At 45.5% G+C, this 23340-nt stretch overlaps 1 protein-coding gene across 4 annotated transcripts in view; it reads left to right on the top strand.

Moving 5' to 3' along the window:
* Window positions 1–2292: 2292 nt before the first annotated feature.
* The window catches only part of LOC135914502 (uncharacterized), a 73912-nt gene continuing 52864 nt past the window's right edge, over window positions 2293–23340 (top strand). For 2 of the 4 annotated variants that reach the window (XM_065447387.2, XM_065447389.2), the window contains exons 1-5: window positions 2295–2433; window positions 11695–11712; window positions 18187–18210; window positions 18514–18526; window positions 19288–19394. In XM_065447387.2, coding sequence (XP_065303459.1) covers window positions 2430–2433; window positions 11695–11712; window positions 18187–18210; window positions 18514–18526; window positions 19288–19394 — 166 coding nt within the window. In that variant the 5' untranslated portion in view covers window positions 2295–2429. Of the gene's footprint in view, window positions 2434–11694; window positions 11713–18186; window positions 18211–18513; window positions 18527–19287; window positions 19395–23340 lie in introns of all 4 variants that reach the window. The other 2 variants (XM_065447388.2, XM_070522859.1) reach the window with 2 other exon arrangements.

The raw sequence follows: 23340 nt of genomic DNA on the forward strand, positions 1-23340 counted from the left end.
GATGGTGTTGCAGATACTTCCATAGATGACATAGAAGTGAGCGAGGAAGGTGCTTTAAATCTTATTCTAAATATTGAATAAAAAAAGAACCCAAGCCCCGATAACATTTCAAACTCATTTCTTTTGCATTACTTCTTATAGACTTGCAAGTTCCTTGCCATTATCTTGAAAAAATGTTGTCCACTTGTGTAGACCCAACTTTATGTAAGGCTGCTAAGATTATTCCATTACACAAATCTTGTGATAAGCACACTTTGACAAATTATAGGCCAATTTCATTAACATCCCAATGTGAGAAATTACTGGAGCATATCGCATATAAGCACACAGCCGGGTTTCTTGAGCCTAGTAACACCTTGTCTATTTCTCGACTTAGCTTTAGAAAAGGCCTGAGCACAGTCTCACAGATCGTGGAAATCGATCAAGGCAGAAAGGTGGGCTGTTTGGTGTGTCATCATTATTCAAAAGACCAGCGCAAGATAGCGGGGACACAGACAGAGAAGACGACAGGACGACCGCTAACAGGGCGAGCGCTCGTCCTGTCGTCTTCTCTTTATGTGTCCCTGCTATGTTGCGCTAGTCTTTTGAATAATCGTAGAAATCGCCCACGACATAGGCCACTATCTCGATGTCGGTGACCAAATTGACGCTTCATTTATTGGTTTTCAAAAGCTTTTGATATAGTAGTTCACACTAAACTCTTACATAAACTTCCAAGTATATTAACTAATTCGAATATTGCAAACTGGTTGTCTAGTTTTCTCTCTCAACGGTCACAATGTGTATTTTTTAACTCTAGTAAGTTCCTGACGCTCAGGTGTACCACAAAGCTCAGTGCTCGGCCACCTGCTGTTCTTACTTTATATAAATGATCTCCCTTCTATTGTTTCCTGAAAAATCCGCTTATATGCCGATGATTCTGTCATATACTGTGTCGTCAAATGTACATCTGATCACGTCGCTCTTAACACTTGTTTGGAATTGTTTTGCAGCTGGTGCAAACAGTGGGAGATGACCATCAACTTCAGCAAAAATGTCCTTTTATCATATTCATGGCGTCATTCTTTATTACATTTTACATATGCCTTTAGCAACCAAACCTTCAACAGAGTTAAACAATATAAATATTTGGGAGTTCCTTTTTCGCACGATACGTCTTCGTCTTCGCACATTGAACTAATGTGCAAAAAAGCTGTTCGGTGCCTTGGTTATTTGCAGTGCACCCACCGATCCGCACCATAACGCGTTAGAATGTTAACCTATATAGCCCTAGTACGTCCAATGTTGGAGCACGCCTTTATCACATGGGATCTCCATTAAAAAAGACGCTAAATTGTTAGAGTCACTACAGAAGAAACCTGATAGATTTATCTGTCGTCGTTATGACAGATATTTTTCACCCTCTTTCAACCTGTCTAACCTGAAATTATTCACACTCCAGAAACGTCGCCGCTATGAATGCTTGAAGTTTTGCAGAATTATTTAATTTCACCACGTTGTTTTTCTTATATTTATATTTCATTCTCAGCACCCTCAAATAATAATAAATATCATCCACTGAATATAGTTCCTTATAGTTCTTGTTTAGACTTGTTTTTGTAGAGTTCTTCTTTCTCCGTACCATTCAGTGCTAGAATGCGTTGCCAGAATGCGAATTGATGAATTTCTTACTGCTATCTATTATTCGTAATGTATCTGCGATATTCATACTTGTTTTTCTTACTCCTGCTATAGCCAAATGTTCGGCTGCAGTGTGTACGAATAAATAAATAAATAAATAAATAAATAAATAAATAAATAAATAAATAAATATTGATTGTAATATTCTGCCGTGCTGTGCATTGATTTTATTGTATTTTGTTTCTGCAATAAGTCTCATGGGCATGAACCAAGAATTTAGGGCTAACAAAATTAGAATAAACTGCTAAAGAGATGTTTGTTCAGCCGTGCAGGAATGTACAGTTGGTTCAGGGAGATTTTCTTAAGTTGTTCATAGGTTATGTTTATTCACTTTATGCTCACAATTTTGCCAATTTTAGTAATAATAGAAGTTGCCTAACGCCATCCAAATCTTGGCCAATCCCGCAAAGTTTATGTGCGTCATCATCAAAAGAAAACCGAATTTAATCCAAACCTACGTGAGTGATGTGTGATAGCCGTTATACTTCACCTTGATTTACTTTTTTATATTGCGCATTCCTCGTTCGCCTTATCCTTTTCCCTTTAGCCGCCGGATTTTCACCAATTCCCCTTAGCGGGTAAGCACCACCCATGAAGAACAACCAAGCAAGCAAGTGCCCGGCTATCAAAGAAGAAGAAAAAAGGCCCGTATTGCGAGAGGTCTGAGCCACGACGTTCGCTCAAGGTTTCTCCTTCTTCTGGCCCCCTTCCAGTCACTCAGGTGAATCTTTGCGGTTGCGGCACCAAACATGGGTAAGTGAATGTTTCTTTCAGAGCTTAGTTTGCTCCTTCTTGTGACCAACGACGGCCCGACAGGTACGAAATCGACCCATACCAGTGTCGTACTTGGCGTTGAGCTTTTAAAGGCTGTGCTGGGCAAACACGGACTACAATACTTTCTTCCTTGCAGTGCAATCACTACCATAAAAAAAAGAGCAGCGAGATGTTTTCTGCAACACAGCTTGGCTAGATTGCGTTGAGGGCGTCGCACGTGCACTGAACGCATTTCTTGCGCCGTACAATCAATTCCGCTTGTATGCGAGCAACGGTTGCAGCTCATGAACTAAAAACGGACCTCCTTATTGCGATACACTGAAATAAAGCTTTCCGGAGGAAGGGAACAGGTCGAGCCAAAAAAAATTGTGCCAAGAAAAGCCATCTTTAACCCAAAGACGCTGGCAGCTATGGTGTTGCTGCTTTTAAAGGGCTCTTGAAGATCCGCTGAATGTGACGTAGCCTTGAACTGGGTCCTGCTCCGCCTGAGCACGACACTGTTCTGCATACTGACGTTGCTGCTTTTTTTTTGTCGCTCATGGTATTCGCGCTGCTCCTCGGGAGTCATGCATGACGCTTCCATAGCGCTATCACAACACAAATGAAATCAGTTGCTAGGCGGGTTCTTTTTTTAAATATGACAGTGTAATAACGTCACTCTCCGCTTCCTACGCTAACCTTGCCACTCCCTGGAGATTGCCTTTCAAGTTCCTTGGAAGACGCGGTCCTTGCGCTTTCACAAGGAACGCCGCGCTTGCGTTCCGCTGTAATTGGTTAAGTTTTTGGCGGCGTGGAGGAAGAAATACAGGGATCCCAGTGATATACGGCTTGGCTGACTAAAAGGAATGGCGAGCTCCTGTGTGTATTTTATTGGTTTTTCTCATCACGCACTTTGACTCCAACTAGGTGAAGCGTGTGAGGTCACCAAACCTTAAAGATGCCGAAGATATCACATACAAGCGACATCACTTCCAATACGCCTGCTAGCACACATTTAGCATACATTTCACACACCCACTCCTCTCGTCGTCTCGCTTTCCTATTACGCGCAGTCAACTGATGTCACCTCGTGCACTCAGTTTTCCACCGACCGTGCGGCACCATCGACGTATAGCCAAAGCGCGCGGAGTCCTGAAGAGCGGAAGTATGATTCTATCAATAAAGAAAGAGTGGCTGGGTGACTTTCACTACGGACGTGGTGTCCACGTGCCTTGTAGAAAAAATGCAGTGGTCCGTGGGGGGCGTGACAAATGCGAGAGAGAAATCAATCGTCTGCCTTCAGCTTTTGATTGGTTTAGGGGCCCTTTAACAACAATGGGAGCCAATTAGGAACTGAAGAGAACGTGCTCTTTTCGATGAGGCGTGCTACACTTCTGTCAATATTTTAAGTGCGGCTTTGCTTCTCTTTAATTGGACGTCAGACGCTTGGTGACGTGCCTACTGTCAGCATATTACTCAGAAACACCAATGGCCAATGTATAAGGAGCAATCACGCAGGGTGTCCCTGCAGTTCCGCGAATATGTTCCGTGAGTTTCATGTATACGGGCTACCACATGAATTTGGTTTAGTTAATGCAAACAATATACAGGTGCTTTGAAATTTGGGTGTATTTCTAAATAGAGGCTATAGAAATCTAACGACCCGTAGACTACATAACTGAATATGCTGGCGCCTTTTGAAGCGTATCTTGTCCCACAACAACAGTCTTTTGCCTTGTTTGCGTTTCCTCCCGAGAAAAATCTGCGCTCGCTACTTTCATGTCGAGAATGCTATGTCATGCTGACAACGCTCTTGCCGTTCGTGACCTGGAATTACTGGGCTCGCAGCGTTAAAGAAAGGAAATGCAAACAAGGCTGAAGAAGATTATTGTTGTGGTACAAGATACGCCCGAAAGGGTGTAAACTGTTTTAACAGTGCACTCTCCACCTTGCTTTAATTTGTAGTAACCTTAATCTACCTAGATCCACTTTATTCTCTTATAATGTACATTAATTTACATTAATCTGAATTAATGCCCCTGAGAGCAATTTTAGAAGTTGGCCAGATCGGCTTTCTGGGTGATTTCACAGTGCGAGCTGCAGCAGGTCCTGCGCCGGGAACATGATGTCATCACTTAGTCACGTCGGTTTTCTTGCCATGTGGTGTTGACGTTGGTCGCTGGATTGTTCGCTTCGTGGGGCGTGTAAGGCTGTAACTTTAATAAGGCGCCTCCGGCGACCCCAGTAATATAAAGCTTGATGGAATCACGCCCTGACGTCATGCGCAGATTCCGGGCACCATATGAGCCCTGTCTACAGCCGGCGGTTTAGTATCCTGCCATTGCTCCAGTATTGTTCGTCGTGTTCAACTGAGGGACGCTGCGTGTGCTTTACGCGCAATGCCCGTCCTGCATTTCAGCCCGTGAACACGCTGTGAGAATCATCTCATGAAGCGTTTCCAGTGTTGAAAATTGCTTTGGCTGGCGAAAATACCTTGTGACGCGTCCGAGCCGAGGCCAGTGGCCTTGCCGCTCAACATCGGCGTCAACGCCAACCAGTCGTGGTGCTGCTATTCTGTGTGGTTTGATGCCCTGAATACCTCGTTGCGGTCCTCCTCATGTTCGCGTTACCCTTCTCTTTCTTTTTATGCGAAGCATATTACGAGGGCTCAACCCAGCTCCTCAGGCGCGGCGGTGACCATGAAATCACGTGACACCGTGACGTCACGACAGAGGAGAAGTGGCTTTGGCTCAACTCTTGCAAGACGGGCTGGGTGGGAATCGAACCAGGGTCTCCGGAGTGTGGGACGGAGACGCTACCACTGAGCCACGAGTACAACGCTTCAAAGCGGTACAAAAGCGCCTCTAGTGAATGCGGTGTTGCCTTAGAAACGCGCTGTTTCTAAGGCGTGCGTCTCTTGCTCAGGCGCACATTTCGTTGCCGCGCCGAACGCTGCTTTGCTCGACGCTCACCGCGTCCAATGCGGGGCGCGTAGTCGCTGCCCTGTAGCCCATTGTCTTACACCCCTTGGCGGGTCGACGGGAACGCTGTCGCGTTCCACTCTTGAAGGCGAAGAAGTAATGCATGAGTTGTTTCTTCGTCTAGCCGAACCAAATATAGCCAAGCAACAGCAGTTCACCAGGCTAAACAGTGGTTCAACAACTAAAATAAAGGCTAGTATGCTTCGCATCCTGGGCTTAACCTTACCTAAGCCACAGCCATTTTTTAAAACGAACCAATCTTTGCCTTTTCCTACGACTTTCCCATTGCTGCGCTTGCTGCTGCTGCTGTGGGCTGCTGCGGCTGGTACAGTCCACCACGCCGCTAACGCTGGTCCCGTCAGGGCGTAGTTTAGAAGCGCGTCACTAGCGCCTGCCGCGTCAGGACATGGTCGAGACATGGCCATGTCAGAAAAAAACACAGATGGCATGCGCTGTCGGTGTTTTGTTTCATGATATTTGTTTATGAGCTGTCATTCTAAACATTCTCAGGAATGACTTTACAAAGAATGTAAGAAAAGGTATGTGCCATGTGGGGGGCCTGAGCAGTTGTGGTTCAGAATGGTTATTCGCCAACCAACGCCCGCGGCGTCGACACGGAATATCCTGCGACGCGAGGCCCTTCGTGCTATCGCGTTAGTACGTGATGACAGGAGTGTGGCACAAAGAAAACACGACCGGAGAAGCTCGTGTAAAGATGTATGCTGCGTCGCTTCTGCACAATGCCTTCTGGTCGCCTACCTAGGCGTGACCCCTCTCATATGCTGTGCAGAAGCTGCCGCGCTTGTCTCCGTGCTCAACCGCAAGAGCAATTAATGACAGTAAAGGAGTACACTAGAGGGGAGAATGTTAGCGAGCGAATAGAGAGAGAGAGAGATGGGGAGGAGGCAGTTTTGTGAGCGACAACGCTACAACCCGCAATGGCGCCGAAGCTTGCACTTAGTGCCGACGAGACGAACGCTTGCATAAAGCGTCGAGCGGAGCAAGAACAACAAACACAAACGTAACAGGCAAGTTTCACATCCCGTCACGACTGTCGTATGCCATCAATACATCACCGCCAAATAATGTCAATGAACGCAAACAGCAGACAAAGCTTCGCCTGCATCGTTTCCTACAGCGTGCGGGATCTGCGTCTTTTTTCCGCTTCAGATAAGCCATTGAACTAGCATAACTGCAGATGGTAGGTAACAAAGCTGTCCACCTGGAAAATAAAAGGCACGCTTCAACTATTCCTCTAGCTAAAAACAAACGCAGTCCTCTACGCACAAACTTAAGGGCGCTGTGGTTTCAATTCACCATGTCACGCCTTGTATTTTTATCGTCCGACCAAACATCTGGTGATGTGGATATCAGCACGGCCGTATGCTGCGACTCAAGGATTTCCATGCCACCATGAATTGCCCTTAATATACGAAGCAAATATACTGAATCGAGTGATGGGATCCGAGACCACACGTGCTGCCAACTCTCGGAGGCGATGCTCATACTATTAGCAGCCTGCATTTGGAACACTGCCTTTTTACGTTCCAGTATTAAGCCCTATTGCCGGCTTTCGTGATTCTGTCGTGAATACAAGGCGGTCAATATTGAAATGATCGCCAAGCCGACACCTAGCGATAACTATAGATTATTATTAAATATTTTGACGCGTTCGCTTTACGATCATCAAAAATTGCAGGTTTGCGTAATGTATCTCATATATATATATATATATATATATATATATATATATATATATATATATATATATATATAAAGAGAGAGAGAGAGAGAGAAGGACGGCGCATGGCGCTTCTGTGTAGATTACCGTCATCTGAACAACATTACTAAGAAGGATGTCTACCCGCTCCCACATATAGACGATGCCCTTGACTGCCTCCAAGGTTCCAGCTATTCTATTTCCCTTCTATTGATCTGCCTTCTGGATACTGGCAGATTGCTGTTGACGATATAGTAAGAGAAAAAACCGCGTTCATCACACCTGATGGCCTATATCAATTTAAAGTAATGCCGTTTGGATTATGCAACGCCCCTGCCACCTTTGAGCGTATGATGGACTCCTTGCTCCAAGGTTTCAAATGGTCCACATGCCTCTGCTACCTCGACGACGTCATCGTCTTCTCGCCAACATTCGACACTCATCTTGAGCGTCTAACAACTATACTTGATGTATTTCGCAAGGCGAAGCTGCAACTTAACTCATCCAAATGTCGTTTTGGCCACCGCCAACTTACTCTCATGGGCCATCTCGTTGACGCTTCCGGAGTACAGCCTGATCCCGACAAAACTCGCGCTGTCCGATATTTTCCGGCTCCGAAGACAGCCGCAGACGTCCGAAGTTTTGTAGGACTATGCTCGTACTTTCGTCGTTTTGTTCCAGATTTTGCGACAATTGCTAGATACCTCACTAATCTTTTGAAGAAAGGTGTACAATTCTCATGGGGCACTTCAGAAGCCGCCGCCTTCTCTCGTCTCGTCACTGTTCTAAACTCACCACCTATTCTCGCCCACTTCGACCCTGATGCCCCTACAGAATTGCGTACAGATGACAGCGGTCATAGCATAGGTGCCGTCTTAGCCCAGCGTCAGCGTGGCCAGGATCGCATTATTGCTTATGCGAGCCGCCTCCTGGCACCATCGGAGCGCAACTACTCCATTACGGAACGAAAATGCCTTGCTGTTGTCTGGGCGGTTGCGCAGTTCCGTCCTTACCTTTACGGTCACCCCTTTTCCGTAGTCACTGACCATCACGCTCTCTGCTGGCTCTCATAGCTAAAGGATCCTACAGGCCGGCTTGGTCGATGGGCTTTGAGGCTACAAGAATTTTCATATTCCGTGGCCTACAAGTCTGGCCACCTGCACCAAGACGCTGACAGCTTGTCGCGTTACCCTGTTGGCGATCCTGACTCCTCCAATATTACCAGTGCTGCTTGCGTATTCTCTGTATCACAGGTGCTTCATTTCACCGACGAGCAACGTCGTGACGCCTACATCAGAGCACTCATCGATCGTTTTGAACACTCTCCGGCCGATGCCACTCTACGCCTCTTCGTCCCCCGCGACGGTACTCTGTACCGTCGCAACCTTCATCGAGACGGCTCTGAGCTCCTACTTGTCATGCCTAAACACCTCCGCTCAACCGTTCTAGAAGAGCTTCACGACGCACCAACGGCAGGACACCTCGGCGTATCTGGATCCTATGACCGTGTACGTCGCCGTTTTTTCTGGCCGGGCCTTGTCCGTTCTGTACGACGTTACGTAGCCGCTTGTGAACCAAAGGCGCAAGAAGCCTTCCCAGCTCCCCGCTGGTTACCTGCAGCAACTCGACATCTCTGCCGAGCCCTTGGATCATGTCGGCTTGGACCTTCTCGGCCCATTTCCGGAATCACATCAGGAAACAAGTCGTTTGCAGTCGCGGCGGACAACGCGACCCGCTACGCCGTAACCCGCGTACTTCAGACCAGTTGCGCCACTGATGTTGCGGATTTCGTGCTACATGATATCATTTTGGTGCATGGTGCTCCGTGTCAGTTGCTTACAGACCGCGGCCGCACCTTTTTGGACAAAGTCATTGACGACATCATGCGTGCCTGCTCCATTCAGCATAAATTTACTACCTTCTACCACCTTCAAACGAACGGCCTCACTGAGCGTTTGAACCGCACCCTTACAGACATGCTATCCAAAAACGTTTCAGACGACCACCGTGACTGGGACCTGGCTCTACCCTACATCACTTTTGCTTACAACTCTTCCCGTCTCGAAACTGCCGGTTTTTCCCCGTTTTACCTCTTGTATGGCCGCGAACCGACGCTGCTACTAGACACCGTGCTTCCGTCCACCACAGCTTCAACTAGCGCTTATGCCCGTGATGCAATCGCCCGTGCTGACCATGCTCGTCAACTTGCGCGCGTTCGTCTACAAGTCTCTCAAGACAAACAGAAGCGACGCTATGACCTCCGTCACCGTGGTGTCCATTTTGCGCCCGGTACCCTCGTGTTGCTTTGGTCGCCATCGCGTAAAGTTGGCCTTTGTGAGAAACTGCTTTTCTGTTATACCGGCCCACATCGCGTGCTCCGCCAAGTGACCGATGTCACCTATGAAATCGCAGCAAGCTTCGTGGACGCAGCTGCATACCGAGACGGCAAGGCTTTTGCGGTTTCCGTCGTTGACACGCTGGGCAAAGTTATCAACTGTGCTTCCGTCCGGACGACGAACCCAGAGGTGGCCGAGCAAGTGGCCATTGCACTCGCCATGCAAGACGGTCGGAGAGACAGGGTGTATAGCGATTCGAAAGCCGCCATCAGGGCATTCCAGAAAGGCCGGGTAGCCCGACAGGTAGTTCAAATTCTGAAAGGCGCCAAACACGGCAACACCTCCATGCACTCGATCCTTTGGTTCCCTGCACACGTCGGGGCGATTGAGGGGGTTCCTCTGAACCTCAACGAGTCTGCCCACGAGGCTGCGCGTGGCTTTACCGACCGCGCTGCCCTCGGGTCGGGCGACTCTCTCCCCGGACACCGAGACGCTCCTCTCACACACAATGAAATAACTAAATTCTTCTACTTAGAGAGAAGGGTTTTCCCCCCGCCTCACTCCAAGTTAAGCAGGCCGCAGGCGGTCACACTAAGACTTCTACAAACGAACTCGTACCCAAATCCGGCATCCCTTAATAGCATATATCCAGAGATTTATACGAATTGTTCTTGCGTGGCCTGTGGTGAGGTAGCTACGTTGCCTCATATGCTCTGGGAGTGCGGGTCGCTGGGCCCGAAGTTCACCAAGGAATTGTGGGACGCCCTCCTGCGAAGTCCCGTCTTTGAGGATGAAATCCTGGCCGTCCAGCGCGCCCGCGATCGGGCCGGCAGACTAGATCTGTCAGTCCCGTCGTGGGATTAGCCAGGTGCGCGTTTTATCGCGCTTTGCTGGACCAAATAAAAGTTTATTCACTCACTCACTCACTCACCTATGAAATTGTTCTAGCCACGCCCACTACGTCCTCCGGTGCGACAACCAGTGACATTGTCCACGTCACCCGACTCAAGCCCTACAACTCTCCACGTGCCTTGGATATTTAACAGCACCGTGACGGCGCTTTTGCCGCCGGGGGGCAGTATTACGATATTATCGGTAGATACCCGAGAGACGAGCCGCCGCGAGGACGACGACGAAGTGGTTCTCTGCCCTTGGCGCGAGAAAATGTCGGCCTGGCGCTCTGGCTACAGTCCAGTGTAAATAGATTGTAAATAGCCTCTTCCGTCGGTGTCTTTCTACACGTAACAATATATATTGTAACGGATACAAAAGGTGCGGACAAGAAGAGAGAAGGAAAGACGAAGAGAACGAAGAGCTGGATAGGCCGGGCTGCGCTACGATCACGCTACGACCATCACATCATCCATCGCCTGTAAATGAAACGATTTCTTCGCAACTCTGCGTAACAATATATATATATATATATATATATATATATATATATATATATATATATATATATATATATTGTTCTCATAAGGCTAAAGTGAACCTAGGAGACGTTTTACAAAAAGCCAAGGCAGAGTTTTCTGTGGTTTAGAAAAAGCTGGGCATGATAGCTGTTAAGATCAACTGACCATTGCCAATGAACTTTTGATGGGCTCTAAGAAATCGTCCTCAACCACTTCAGAGGAACTTAAGGAGTTGCTCTCCCTGCAAATAAAATAAGCAATCTTGCTTCATCATTAAGAAAAGCTATATTTACATATGAGGGCCAGTTAAAATTAAAATTACTTCCGTATGAAAAAGGCGATGAGCAAAACGTGAACGAGATGAATGCAGGAGGCAACGTTTCGACAAGTGGCTCCTGCATTCAGCTTGTTCACATTTTGCTTATCGTCTTGAATTTCCATCTCCCGCATTCCCCGTCTTTTCTCCGCATTCCGTATGAAAAAGTACTCGATAAAATGTAAAATAACAACTGAATAAAGAATTTGGGGCTGGGTGCTCGACGCTGAATACATCGGCATGGTTTCCTGCTTTGTGTATTCGGGAGGGGGGGGGGGGGCTGGTCCTGCCGCATTCTGATAAAATTAGAAGACTTCCAGCTTGAACGTAGAAGATAGAACGCCTAAGAAAGATTAAGTGTTGGTACTGCTCCCGGCATTTAGATTAAACAGTGTAGCTGGCCAAATTCTCCACCAATGCTTCAAGGTATGTATAAAGCGCGAATCTGTAATGTTTTACAATTCAGTAAATTTTCCGCTATTTTTTCCCTTTACAGGGGACGAAACTGAAAATGGTAAGTTTTGTGCGTATACAACGTAATATAGACCGGACCCACGCATTGTCAACAGAAATAGGGTTCTGGATTTCGAAACGCCTTCTCAAACTTTTTCCGCTGGGTTTTGTGCAGCATCAAGTACGTGCATTTGAAATCTGAAGTCAGGGAAGTTAGTTTCCAACTTCATTGATCACAATTTAAATGTTAATTTTTATAAAAATGCAAAAAAATCGTTCGGCCTTAAATGCATTATTTACAAGGATCACGCAAATTGTTTGCATATACTACTGTCCACGTCAGCCGCATTCCTTTCACCGGGTAATAGCGGAAATACGTCACTTTATTTACCTCACAAATGTGTGCGCAACACCTTAGGTGTTTGACTGTTCTCGCTAAGGAAACACGCATTAAAAGTTGTAATAGATTATAAACTTAGAATAAACTACGATTTTATTATTGGACACGCCGTAGCGGAGGGTTGCGGAATAATTTCGGCAAGTATGTGATCTATCAAATGCCCCAATGCACGGGCCATGGGCGTTCTTGCATTTCGCCCCGGTCGAGCTGCAGCCGCCGCGGTGGGGATTCCATCCCGCCACCTCGCGCTTAGCAGCGCAACACCGCAGCCGCCAAGCCACAGCGGCGGGTGATTGAAAAGTTCCGTTAAGCCAGTGCATATGTACTGGCTGATGCAGTAGTTCCAGCACCAAACAAAGCGTCTCAGAAGCACGAGAGCCGGGGTTTTTGTTAAAAATTCGCGAAATTAAGGTGATTTCGTTTGGGGACATTTGTTTCTTTATATCATGCATGTCATACCTTTCAGCTGTTTATACAATGTGTTTCCCCCGTTTTAGAAAAAAAAAACTCGTTTTCTCACGCAAGTAAATTCTACAACCGCCATCACACTGAGCCTGAAGACGCATCAAGCACCCTCTTGATTTTATTGTGGGAAGTGCTAGTGATTCCTGAACTGGTGGCCTTAAATTGCCCAGCTTCAGGCGTATTTTTTCCGAAACATCGAACGATTTTTGCAGAGCAGTGTTTGCCCACGTTACCTGCTAGAAACGGAACTTCAGTGTTCATGCCAAGTCTGACGGCAGCTGCATATCTACGTTATGTATTTTCAGCCGCAGCGTTTTTTTCTTGCGACACTATAAATCCCACCATGAAAAGAATTGTGTAGTATACGTATAAAGGAAAGAAAAATGATGATGATCACAAGCATAATAGTTTACGGTATCAAGATGGAGCGTGATCAAGAGGAAGGGTCCGACAGCAGTGCAGCAGCCATCATAAATTCTAGATTTCGTCAGAAACAGCTCGACCGCTTCAAGCAGAAAATCTTCAAAGCGTGCGAAAGACCGCTTTTAGGACGCAATGAGAAAGCTTGTGCTGATGCGCTATATTGCATCAAGTATGAGCACAGCCACACCGAGCTGTAGCCTGTATTCAGTGTGACAGAATTTCTTCTGGAGATGCACATATTAGTTCATTAAATCGCCAACGAATGTATACTCCGTTTTCAACAAACAGCACTACTTCTCACCTCATGCCCACAGAAAACAATGTAGGCAACAAAAATATTTTTTAACTTATTTGTTTATTTTCCACTATTGCAAGACCTTATGACAAAAATTCAGTGACCTATATTAATTTTTAAAACCGTAAAACATTTCGCAAATGTGCACACAAGATGCCAAAATGCCTCGTGAGCTACTCGCAGGCATTCTCTTAATGGGCACCTCAGTTGAGACATGGCGTTCTCCTTTGTACTTGACTTTGAAAAGTGTACTTGGCTTAGGAAAAAATGTCCACAATCGTTGACAACGTAAGCGAACACACGGAATTGCGAAAACGCTTGCAGCAATGTTCTTTTTTTTAGCAGCCGCGCGGGCCATGGTATGGTGTTCCCCTTTGGAAGTTGAATACACTGTGGCCACGGATCAAGATAGCTGCGGGGGGAGTCAAACTACACGCGCCAGTGCACGTGAGCGGCGATTGAGCGTCACACACATGGCGAGGAGGAAGCAGGTTTCGAGCACCCTGCGATAAATAGTACGATGGTGATGTCGATCATATTCAGGGACCTTGGTGTCGATCACCGCTCGCGGCGCAGTGTAAATGTTGTCCCCGAGGCAAGATGCCGAGCGCCACGCCACACGTCGTGTGCTCGCCTAGTCAGTTGCTCACGCACATTTGTTTACCGAAGCCACACGGATAGTTATATTCATTCATTCATGTATTGATACTGTCAGCCCTCATCGGTCTATTACAGGAATGGAGAATAAAAACAACAAAGAGATACATAGAATGCGACCGAGCAACAAGCTTTGGCTCACAAAGCTTGTCTAAAAATTGAAAAGTATGAACTACAACATACAAGGGAAAGTAATAAAGAACTATTCACAATTTGGCACCGCATCGTCATAGACACAATAGGAGTCACACATGTAAAAGTAAATGCATACATATTGGGTAATTCACTATGTGGTATTACAAAAAATGGTGCTTTTAAGACTTTCCAAAAAGGTAGTTGAGGACATGGAGGTTACAAGAGAGTCGGTAAACAAATTCCAGTCTCTTATAGCCCTAGGAAAGAAACTGAACTTGAAATAATCATTGCGGGCGATGATTGTACCACGTTCGTCACATCAGCGTTTTGCGCGTGATTTTGACGAGCTTCGGCACGTGGCTCACGAAGCTCACCCGCGAGCGCGAAGCCCCATTCACTGAGACTGCGCTGTCGCACCAGGTATTCTCGGGAGCCTGACTGGAGTTGAATGCACAACGTTTTTAAATGCGTGCGACAAATACCGCATCCAGCAAGCCAGCTCGCGGAGCGCGGGGCGTGCATTAATCGTGACGTCATCTGATCTCCCGGGACGGGGAAGTTTCCCCACCGGACAATGGCGCAGCCAGGGTGGGCCGACGGCGCTCGACGCCCCCACCCCCCCAGCCAGAATTTTTTTCCGGCGTGCGCCGTGCTCTCTTTTATCCCTGGCACCTCGCTTGTGAACGAAGGCGCATATCCTTCGAACGCCCGCCCCAGATAACTGCAGGACGGTACACGCCTTCAGGCAGACCAGCGGCTCGCTTAACGCAATGCAATTAAATCTAGATCTAACGAAACCCGATTTTACGAAGTTCCCGATCTTACAAAGAAATTTCCATTTCCCGGCATGGGGTTGAATGTTGTCATCAAGTCGAATTACTGAAACAAATTTGGACGAACCCGATTTAAAGAAGCTTTCCCTCAAACAAATGTCGAAAAAAGCGGTGATTTATTTCTAATTTCGACACAGACGGCTTTTTCTTCGAGCACGCGTTCTAAAGTTATTGCGTTACAACATCTAGGGCGCCATGGTCACATCCCTAGCTTTTCTTTGACGAGGGTGCGCGCCGCGCCCATGCACGAAACCACCCACTCAACACCGCCCTGGTAGGGGCGCTGGCGGTTGCTTTCGTTATTTCATGGTTTATGTGACAGATGGCTGGATTAGCGCCAAATGCGATGCAGCGATAGCCTTTTCGGGTGCGCTACGTTACAGGTTTAGATTTTGAGGGGTCAAAAAAGTTTTTTCTCACTTTTGCAAACTTCCTGATTTAACGAAATAATTATTGCGTGGTCATCCCTTCGTTAAATCGAATTTCAACAGTAGTTGTATTAAGATGCACCATGAATGGGAAACTCAATAGAGAATAATAGAACCTTATACTCTTTCTCAGCCCTCCCTCCCCTCCCCCCCCCCCCGAAAAGAAAAGTGCTGGCTACGAGTCTGCCTCCTCCGTTATCTTGCTCCGTGACCATATTCCACGCTAAATAAGGCGAGTGATTTTAATGTCCCGCTAGTTTTCGCTCAAGAGTACCTGGCATTACAAGAAGTATCAACAAATGTGGCCACTGGTAGTAAAGTGGTTAAGAACACTGCAAAATAACGAGGAATTTTCTGTTATCGACGGTCTGTTGGGTAGTGCGAAGGTTTTTCCTTGCGTGAACGGCGGTAAATTGCATTATGCATTGTTGAATCTGAGACAAACAAATTTCTCACAAAGAGTTACGAGTTTCATGTGGGTGGCTACATAATATGAACAATTGAACCTTTTCATAGTTCGCATGTGAACGTCTCGGTACCACATATTTGCCAAACTAGTGGCGGCATTTTTCATTGTCGATATGATATGGAGGTGCTAGATGCTCATGCTGGCGCTTCTCACTTGCAAATGACTTGATGAGGGGAGTCACGTCTTTAAGTTGCCTGCCATAGCAGAGGCCAACTGTACTCGTATGTTGTACATGCGAAATTACTACGCTGCCAATAGCTGGGCAAATTTGTCACAGGTAAGCTGGCTTTACTAGACTAAAATAAAAAAAAAAAGAATAAAGTATTCGATAGACGTTCACGGTTCTGCTGTTACAATGTACTCATTACATTTGAAATCACGGAATAAGGCTACCCACAAAAAGGGAGCAGTGTCTGTTCAATCTGTTTCGCAACTAGAACCAAGATGGCTTCATCACACAAGAAGTAGCTGTTCCCACCCACATAAACCCAGAGCGTTTCGACGTGTTGTACGTAGTTGTCACATAAATATATGCATATTAATACTATGAAAGTGGTGTCCTCTTGTTAAGCAATTTTATTTCTTTTAATGAAAGCTCACCTTCCAAATTAGCTGGTAATGAGGGGACAGGAAAGTACAAAGTTGGGATTTTTATTTTTTTTTACGGACAACGCACCCACAAAAAGATTCTATAGGCAACTATTACCATGAGCACGTTCCATTTAATATGGTTTCAACTCGAGCTTCGAAACCACACTCCTGCAAATACGTACTAATCAAATATTGTACAACACCCTTGCATTGTATTACCTACGTCAAATGGCTGCATGTTAGGGCAAAAACCTTACGTGGCTCATTACAATAGCTCATACTCGAAAAAAGCGGCGTTTTGTCGAGTGATTCTGAAATATCATAAACCATGAGCAATGGCTCATATCCGAAAAGGAAATCATAACCTGAAATGGCTCATTCCCCCTAAGCAAGCAGAGATGCTATGGCTAAATATGAAAGCAGAAACGAAAAAAAGAAAGAACGAAAGAAGGAACGAGAAAAGGAACTAAGTAAAGAATTAAAGAGCGATGAAAGAGCAAAGAAGGAGAAAACAATGAAAGAGAGAACGAAAGCAGGAATAAAAGTACCTTTAGATAATGTGTTATGTGCTCACATGTGTTGCTGAGGAAATCAACCGACAGCACAATGCGGTTACTTCACACTGCAGCTCATTATGTCGTTCAACAATCTGCCCTCTCCTATCGGGGAATTGGATGCGTTACCACTTGTGCCACAGGGCTTCACCTTCACGTGTTACAGGAGTGTAACATACTGCCGATATTTTGTTGAGTGTGCAACCTGGTGTCTTATAATTCATTTCGCTCTCGCTGTTTAGACCTGAAACCCGGTCTAAGCCAAAAGTTTTTGCGCTTGAGGTATTAAAAACATTCTGTTCACGTAGTGAATTTCACCAGCCGCAGTGTTCAAGCAATGTATGCACATTTACGTATGGGCCGTTGCTCGTAGAGAGGCATCATGCCGTTCCTTTTCATCAACAACTCCGTAGAACAACTTAAGAGTATAAACATGGTGCTATGATTTTGATCAGAGACGCAACTAGACGCCCCGTGAATTCTCATTACTCCAGAAGCCTGTGTTTAGAAGGATGTTAATACTTTCGCAAACAACCTTTACCTGAGATCGTAGATCTTTATATCAGTGTATTACATAATTGCATCTACCAGTTACACTTTTGAAAAGGTAAGCTTAATAAAATAGAACGGAAATTGATATTTTCTTGACTTTTGTGCGCTGAAATTTGCTGTAGTAAGATTTTCACCAAATATTGCAAGTTTAGCTTCTCGCGCTGGTCATTTTATTTGCATGGTTAGCCCGAACAGCGAACGTTTTTTAGCCTGAGTTGCCATCACTGGCTGCCTAAGCTTTTACCTTTCTTAAAAGTGCTGGCTTCTATATATTTTATTTACCTACTACTTTATGTTATATTTTAACATGCGTCCTAATTTCACGTTCCTTCAAGCCTCTTCCATCCCTCCTCCCCCCCCCCCCCCTCAAAGAAGAAAGAAATACGAAGGATCTGGTTTGTGCGCACAACAACCGGCGCACAAACCAAGTACTACCAACTGAACCCAAGTATTAAAAATACCTGCCGCATTTGCAAGTTTATGGTGCGAGGCGGAACAACTACAATCCCAACAGAATGCGATGAAATGTACGGAATCTGGGTTTCTAACACCAGCTTATTGTATAAGATGCACACCTGAGAAACTTCGTTTTCATGGAAGCTTCGCACAGACCCTCAAGCAATACCTTTGCTTCAATTCCCTGAATGAGATGCCGGATTTTAGTGGCAGAGTGAAGGCGTTGCTCGAGTTTGGTAATTCACATTTTTCCACTTTTTGCTGTTTGCCGTTTCAGAAGTCGCCTCAACTGCGGGTACAGGTGAGTCTCACTAGTAATTTTTGCAATTTCCGACACCCCACAACTTTACACCTAACAAATAGGTTAAGAAATGTTATACTTACGTTTGAAAATTCTCAAGAGAATTGCTGACTGCAGCAAGACTAAGGCAATGTCCGCTTACTTCATACTGTAAACGTAAGAATGCGTGTAATATTTCCCCAACTTATGAAAAAAAGACAGAGTAGATACCTTCGAACTTCGATTTGTGATAAATCTCGTAATCCGTTATTTTGACGGTATTTTGCAAGTGCTTTATCGAAGTTTTTCTTGTTATTATTACAGAAATAAAACGAAGGTAAGAACAACGCGCGTGCATTTATTCGTGTAGCTACACATGTGCGTTACCTTATTATGCACGTCTTTTGATTCTAAAGAGCAATAATTGCATCTCTGTCTCTCGTCTCAACTTAACGCCGGCGATTCCATTGAAGTATAGCGCTGTTTCAATTAACGTATGCAAGCCCTACAAGAAAATAATAAGCGTGTGGTATACCTGTGCACCCTACGCTTAAGCTTTACTGTGGCACTGAAAATCTCGAAGTACGTTCTTCTCAAATATATATATATATATATATATATATATATATATATATATATATATATATATATATATATATATATATATATATATATATTAGTGCATGCAGACGTGGAAAAGCCCTGACCAAAGGAGACAACAGAAAGACGACGGTCCTTAGTTGCTGGACATGATAAATGGGCTATTAAATACTTGCGTAAATCTGTTGCGTGGATTACAAGGGCATTTCAAGTCCCGTATTTGAAAATTACAGGTAGAATTCAGGGGCGTTCGTCTTAGCCTAATTTCGATATGCTTTATATGTAATAATTGCTGTTGACGAAATTAGAATGTAGCTTTTATTGGTGCTTTGGAGAGTTTGCAAAATTATATTTAAGGTTTGTTTTATTTTGCAACGATCTATTTTGCAACGATCCAATAGCGCAGAGTGAAAAATATGTTGGTTGATTAGAGAAAAGTAGCCATGCAGAGTCTATTTAGCCGAAGAAATATTTTGATGGTACTTTTGTCGTTCGCAGTGACGAAGGCGACGATACAGGCAAGAAAGTATTTCTGCTCTGCTGCGCCGTTTGCCTCCTCGCGCTGTTCATTGGTCTGCTTTTATGGACATCCCATTTGAACCAGGGTATGTGAGCAACTTGCGATTCGCTGATGATATTGCCTTGCTTAGTAACTCAGGACACCAATTGCAATGCATGCTCACTGACCTGGAGAGGCAAATCAGAAGGGTGGGTCTGAAAATTAATCTGCAGAAAACTAAAGTAATGTTTAACAGTCTCGGAAGAGAACAGCAGTTTACGATAGGTAGCGAGGCACTGGAAGTGGTAAGGGAATACATCTACTTAGGGCAGGTAGTGACCACGGATCCGAATCATGAGACTGAAATAACCATAAGAATAAGAATGGGCTGGGGTGCCTTTGGCAGGCATTCTCAAATCATGAACAGCAGGTTGCCACTATCCCTCAAAAGGAAAGTGTATAACAGCTGTGTGTTACCAGTACTCACATATGGGGCAGAAACCTGGAGGCTTACGAAAAGGGTTCTGCTGAAATTGAGGACGACGCAACGAGCTATGGAAAGAAGAATGATCGGTGTAACGTTAAGGGATAAGAAAAGAGCAGATTGGGTGAGGCAACAAACGCGGGTAAATGACATCTTAGTTGAAATCAAGAAAAAGAAATGGGCATGGGCCGGACATGCAATGAGGAGGGAAGATAACCGATGGTCATTAAGGGTTACGGACTGGATTCCAAGGGAAGGGAAGCGTAGCAGGGGGCGGCAGAAAGTTAGGTAGGCGGATGACATTAAGACGTTTGCAGGGACAACATGGCCACAATTAGTACATGACCGGGGTAGTTGGAGAATAATGGGAGAGGCCTTTGCCCTGCAGTGGGCGTAACTAGGCTGATGATGATGATGATGATGATGTGATCCAGTTTTAATGGGTATGAGTGTTTCTACTCCAAGGTCAATAAAATGCGATGGAATGTGGACAAGTGTTACCGTTGCGCCACAGGAAACAGCGAATGGAAAACCAAACTGTAGACGACAAATGCCAGGCCCTGCGCGGTTTCTATAAAGGTAACATTGTGGTTTGATGGTCCCGTAGGACAGTATTCTGCGAGTACGATAGGATGAATATTTAGGCTCGTCAGAATAAATTTTATTGCGCGGATTTTGTTACGGTTGAAGATTTCATAAATGATTTTTCACAAGGGCATACACGCCGCGGTAATTGACGACGGCAGTATAAGTACTGTGGCCGCTTAGGACGTGAATAGTCGTCATGTTTTACTCGAAATGTTCCTTAGCGCAGAATAATTGATCCTCTTTGAGCAGAGTGCCAAGGAATCACTCATTTTCGCGTGGGCTAACCTTTAAAACTGCACAGTTTTATTTTTTTAACTCCCAGATTTCGTGTCGTCCAGTCAGTCAGACGGTTGTTATCTCTCGTGTTAGGGCACGAAAGACCGGTTAGTAGTGCGAAAGATTGATCCACAGAATATTGGGAGTGATATTATCTTCCATGCGTGTAAAAAAAAACGTCAAACCATTACAAGATTGTATAAAAATAACGTCGGCGCATACAAATCATTGAAGCACCCAGGTGTCGTAATAAAAACGCGGTTATATCAAATGGATTTATGTTTCTTTATGCATCTCATTGAATTTCCTTTTTCCGTACTACACCTGTTTTGTGGAAATGATTATGTGCCACCGAGTTCTCCGGCCTACATAAGGCGAAAGCTTCAAACATTTTTAATGCCAGTGAGACCTCCTTTCTTCTTTGTACTCAATTACCCACTACGTGAAGCATGAAATATGAAGAACGGGGTCTGTTTAAATGTAGCTCTAATACCCACCGATGCTCAAATGAAATGGCCTATATGATATGTGATTATATGTACATAATGACACGTGTACTTGTTTATCTTTTTCGGGTGACCGCGTTTCACCGTCTAAACAAGTGTTCTCGTTCAGCGCGGAACGTTCCTGTATCTGCATGTATCAGAAGTTTCTGGAATGTTTTCGATGGTTCGATCCACTGTCTGCATGGGGCGGGGGGGTTGCTAGCGAATATTATGTATTAAGATTGCATGTATGCGTGAAGCCATTTGTTTCGAACTTTCTGGAACACACGCGGGCACTTGCGATTATTCAGGAACGTCAATACTCTGGAATTTAAAGCCGGCGTGCTTATGTTGTCTTGGTGAAGAAAAAGAACGGAACCCTGCGCGTCTGCGTCGATTAGCGTCGACCGAACACCGCAATAAAAAAGGGAGTGTACCCCCTACCACGGATAGACAACGCATTGGATCAGTACTGCCACGATAAGTACATCTCGTCGATGGATGTCAAATTTGGCTACTGGCATATACTCCTCGGCGAGAGGGATCGGGAAAAGACCGCCTTCGTTACGCCGGACAGCGTCGATGAGTTCAAGGTCATGCCTTTCGGACTGTGCTCGGCACCTGCAATGTTGCAGGCGCCGAGCACCCTGCAACATCGTGTTTGCATTGTTGAAGTGGCCGACCTGTTTTCTCTACTTAGATGACTCGTCTTCGCCGGGAATTTCGACGATCACGTTAGGTAGCGAGGGACAGTACTAGAGGCCATCAAGTCACCAGGGCTCACTCTGAAGCCGGAAAAGTGCTGCTTTTCCAATGACGAGTAGTGTAGTAGGGGGGTCTGTGTGCCTCGTACTGGCACTGCATCAAGTAGTTTTCACGCATCGCCTAGCCAGTGACCCATCGCGCATAATCCAACGTCAAAATAGCTGTGGGACCCGCAAGCTAAAACATTTAAAGAACTCAAACGATGCCTCCATTCTCACCGATGCTTGCACAATTTTACGATGACGCCGATACCTAAGTCCATACCAACAGAAGTCGCGTCGAGCCCGCTGCAGTGCTTGTTCAGTAAAATGACGGACTAGGAAGCGTCGTTGTTCATTCTGGTAGGTCGTTATCGAAAGACCAGGCAAATATTGAAACATGTAAATAGAATCCCTTGCCATTTATTGAGCTACGGTAAAATTTGGCCAATATCTACAGGGCAGATCCCTCAAAATCGTAAGCGAACCTCACCCATGTGGTGGCTGGCAAACTGCAAGAATCCTTCAGAACACATTTCACAGCGGAGCCTGAAACTGCAAGAATTGGATACCACAGTGATTTAGAAGTTCGAACGTTAAAAGTTTCATGCTGACTGCCTCTTTAACGCCCCATCGAGCCGCCATTGCAAGACGAACAAGACAACGACATGTTCCTATGAACAATACACATAAACAAATTCGCCGAGCATCAACAGGCTGAAGCGGAAATAAGAAGCCCTGTGGAGTACTTGGACGACGTGAACGACTTCGTCGAAATGTGTGTAATCGTGGACTCTCATCGTTTTCAAGAAATTCGTAACACGGCCTCTTGCGAGAGGCCACGTTTGCGATGTCAACCGTTGTGACAGCACATGCCTCCGGGCCCTTGTACTCAAGGGACCCGCATGAGGCTGTTCTGCTACTTGCCATCAACAATCACTTGTCCATTTTTATTCATGTAACGCTGTTACACCCATTCCTCTACTTTATATACTTGCAGCATGCCCTACTTCACTCATTCTCATATTTTTATTCCTTTTGTATTTTAAGCAATTGATAGCTCTTAGTTCTAGGCCTCTCTAAAGCCACGTCACATCACCGATTTGTCCATTCAGTACTCATAACCACTGCCTTGACGTTATTCGGCCACACTTGACCCTTAGGCCATTAAACGGTACATATCCTCATTCATATCGTTTGCACTACAGAAACGCGTCCTCGTATTTAAGATCTTCTCTGCAGTACATGCAAACTGCCTTCTCTTGGTGATCTCAACACTGCGGCCACAAAAATCGCACGCCCTGCATGATGATCACACAGCCGAGCACCAACTTTGTTCCCCTGTGCTCGCTGTGCTAGCGTGAACACAAAAGTTGCATTATTGGACACGCATAGCCGTCGACGTTAACTGCTACATCAAGACATGCCGAGACTGTCAGCGACGCAAGACGCCACTAACAGGACTAGCGAGATTGC

The sequence above is a fragment of the Dermacentor albipictus genome, chromosome 8, assembly GCF_038994185.2.
Source record: "Dermacentor albipictus isolate Rhodes 1998 colony chromosome 8, USDA_Dalb.pri_finalv2, whole genome shotgun sequence".
NCBI lineage: Eukaryota > Metazoa > Arthropoda > Arachnida > Ixodida > Ixodidae > Dermacentor > Dermacentor albipictus.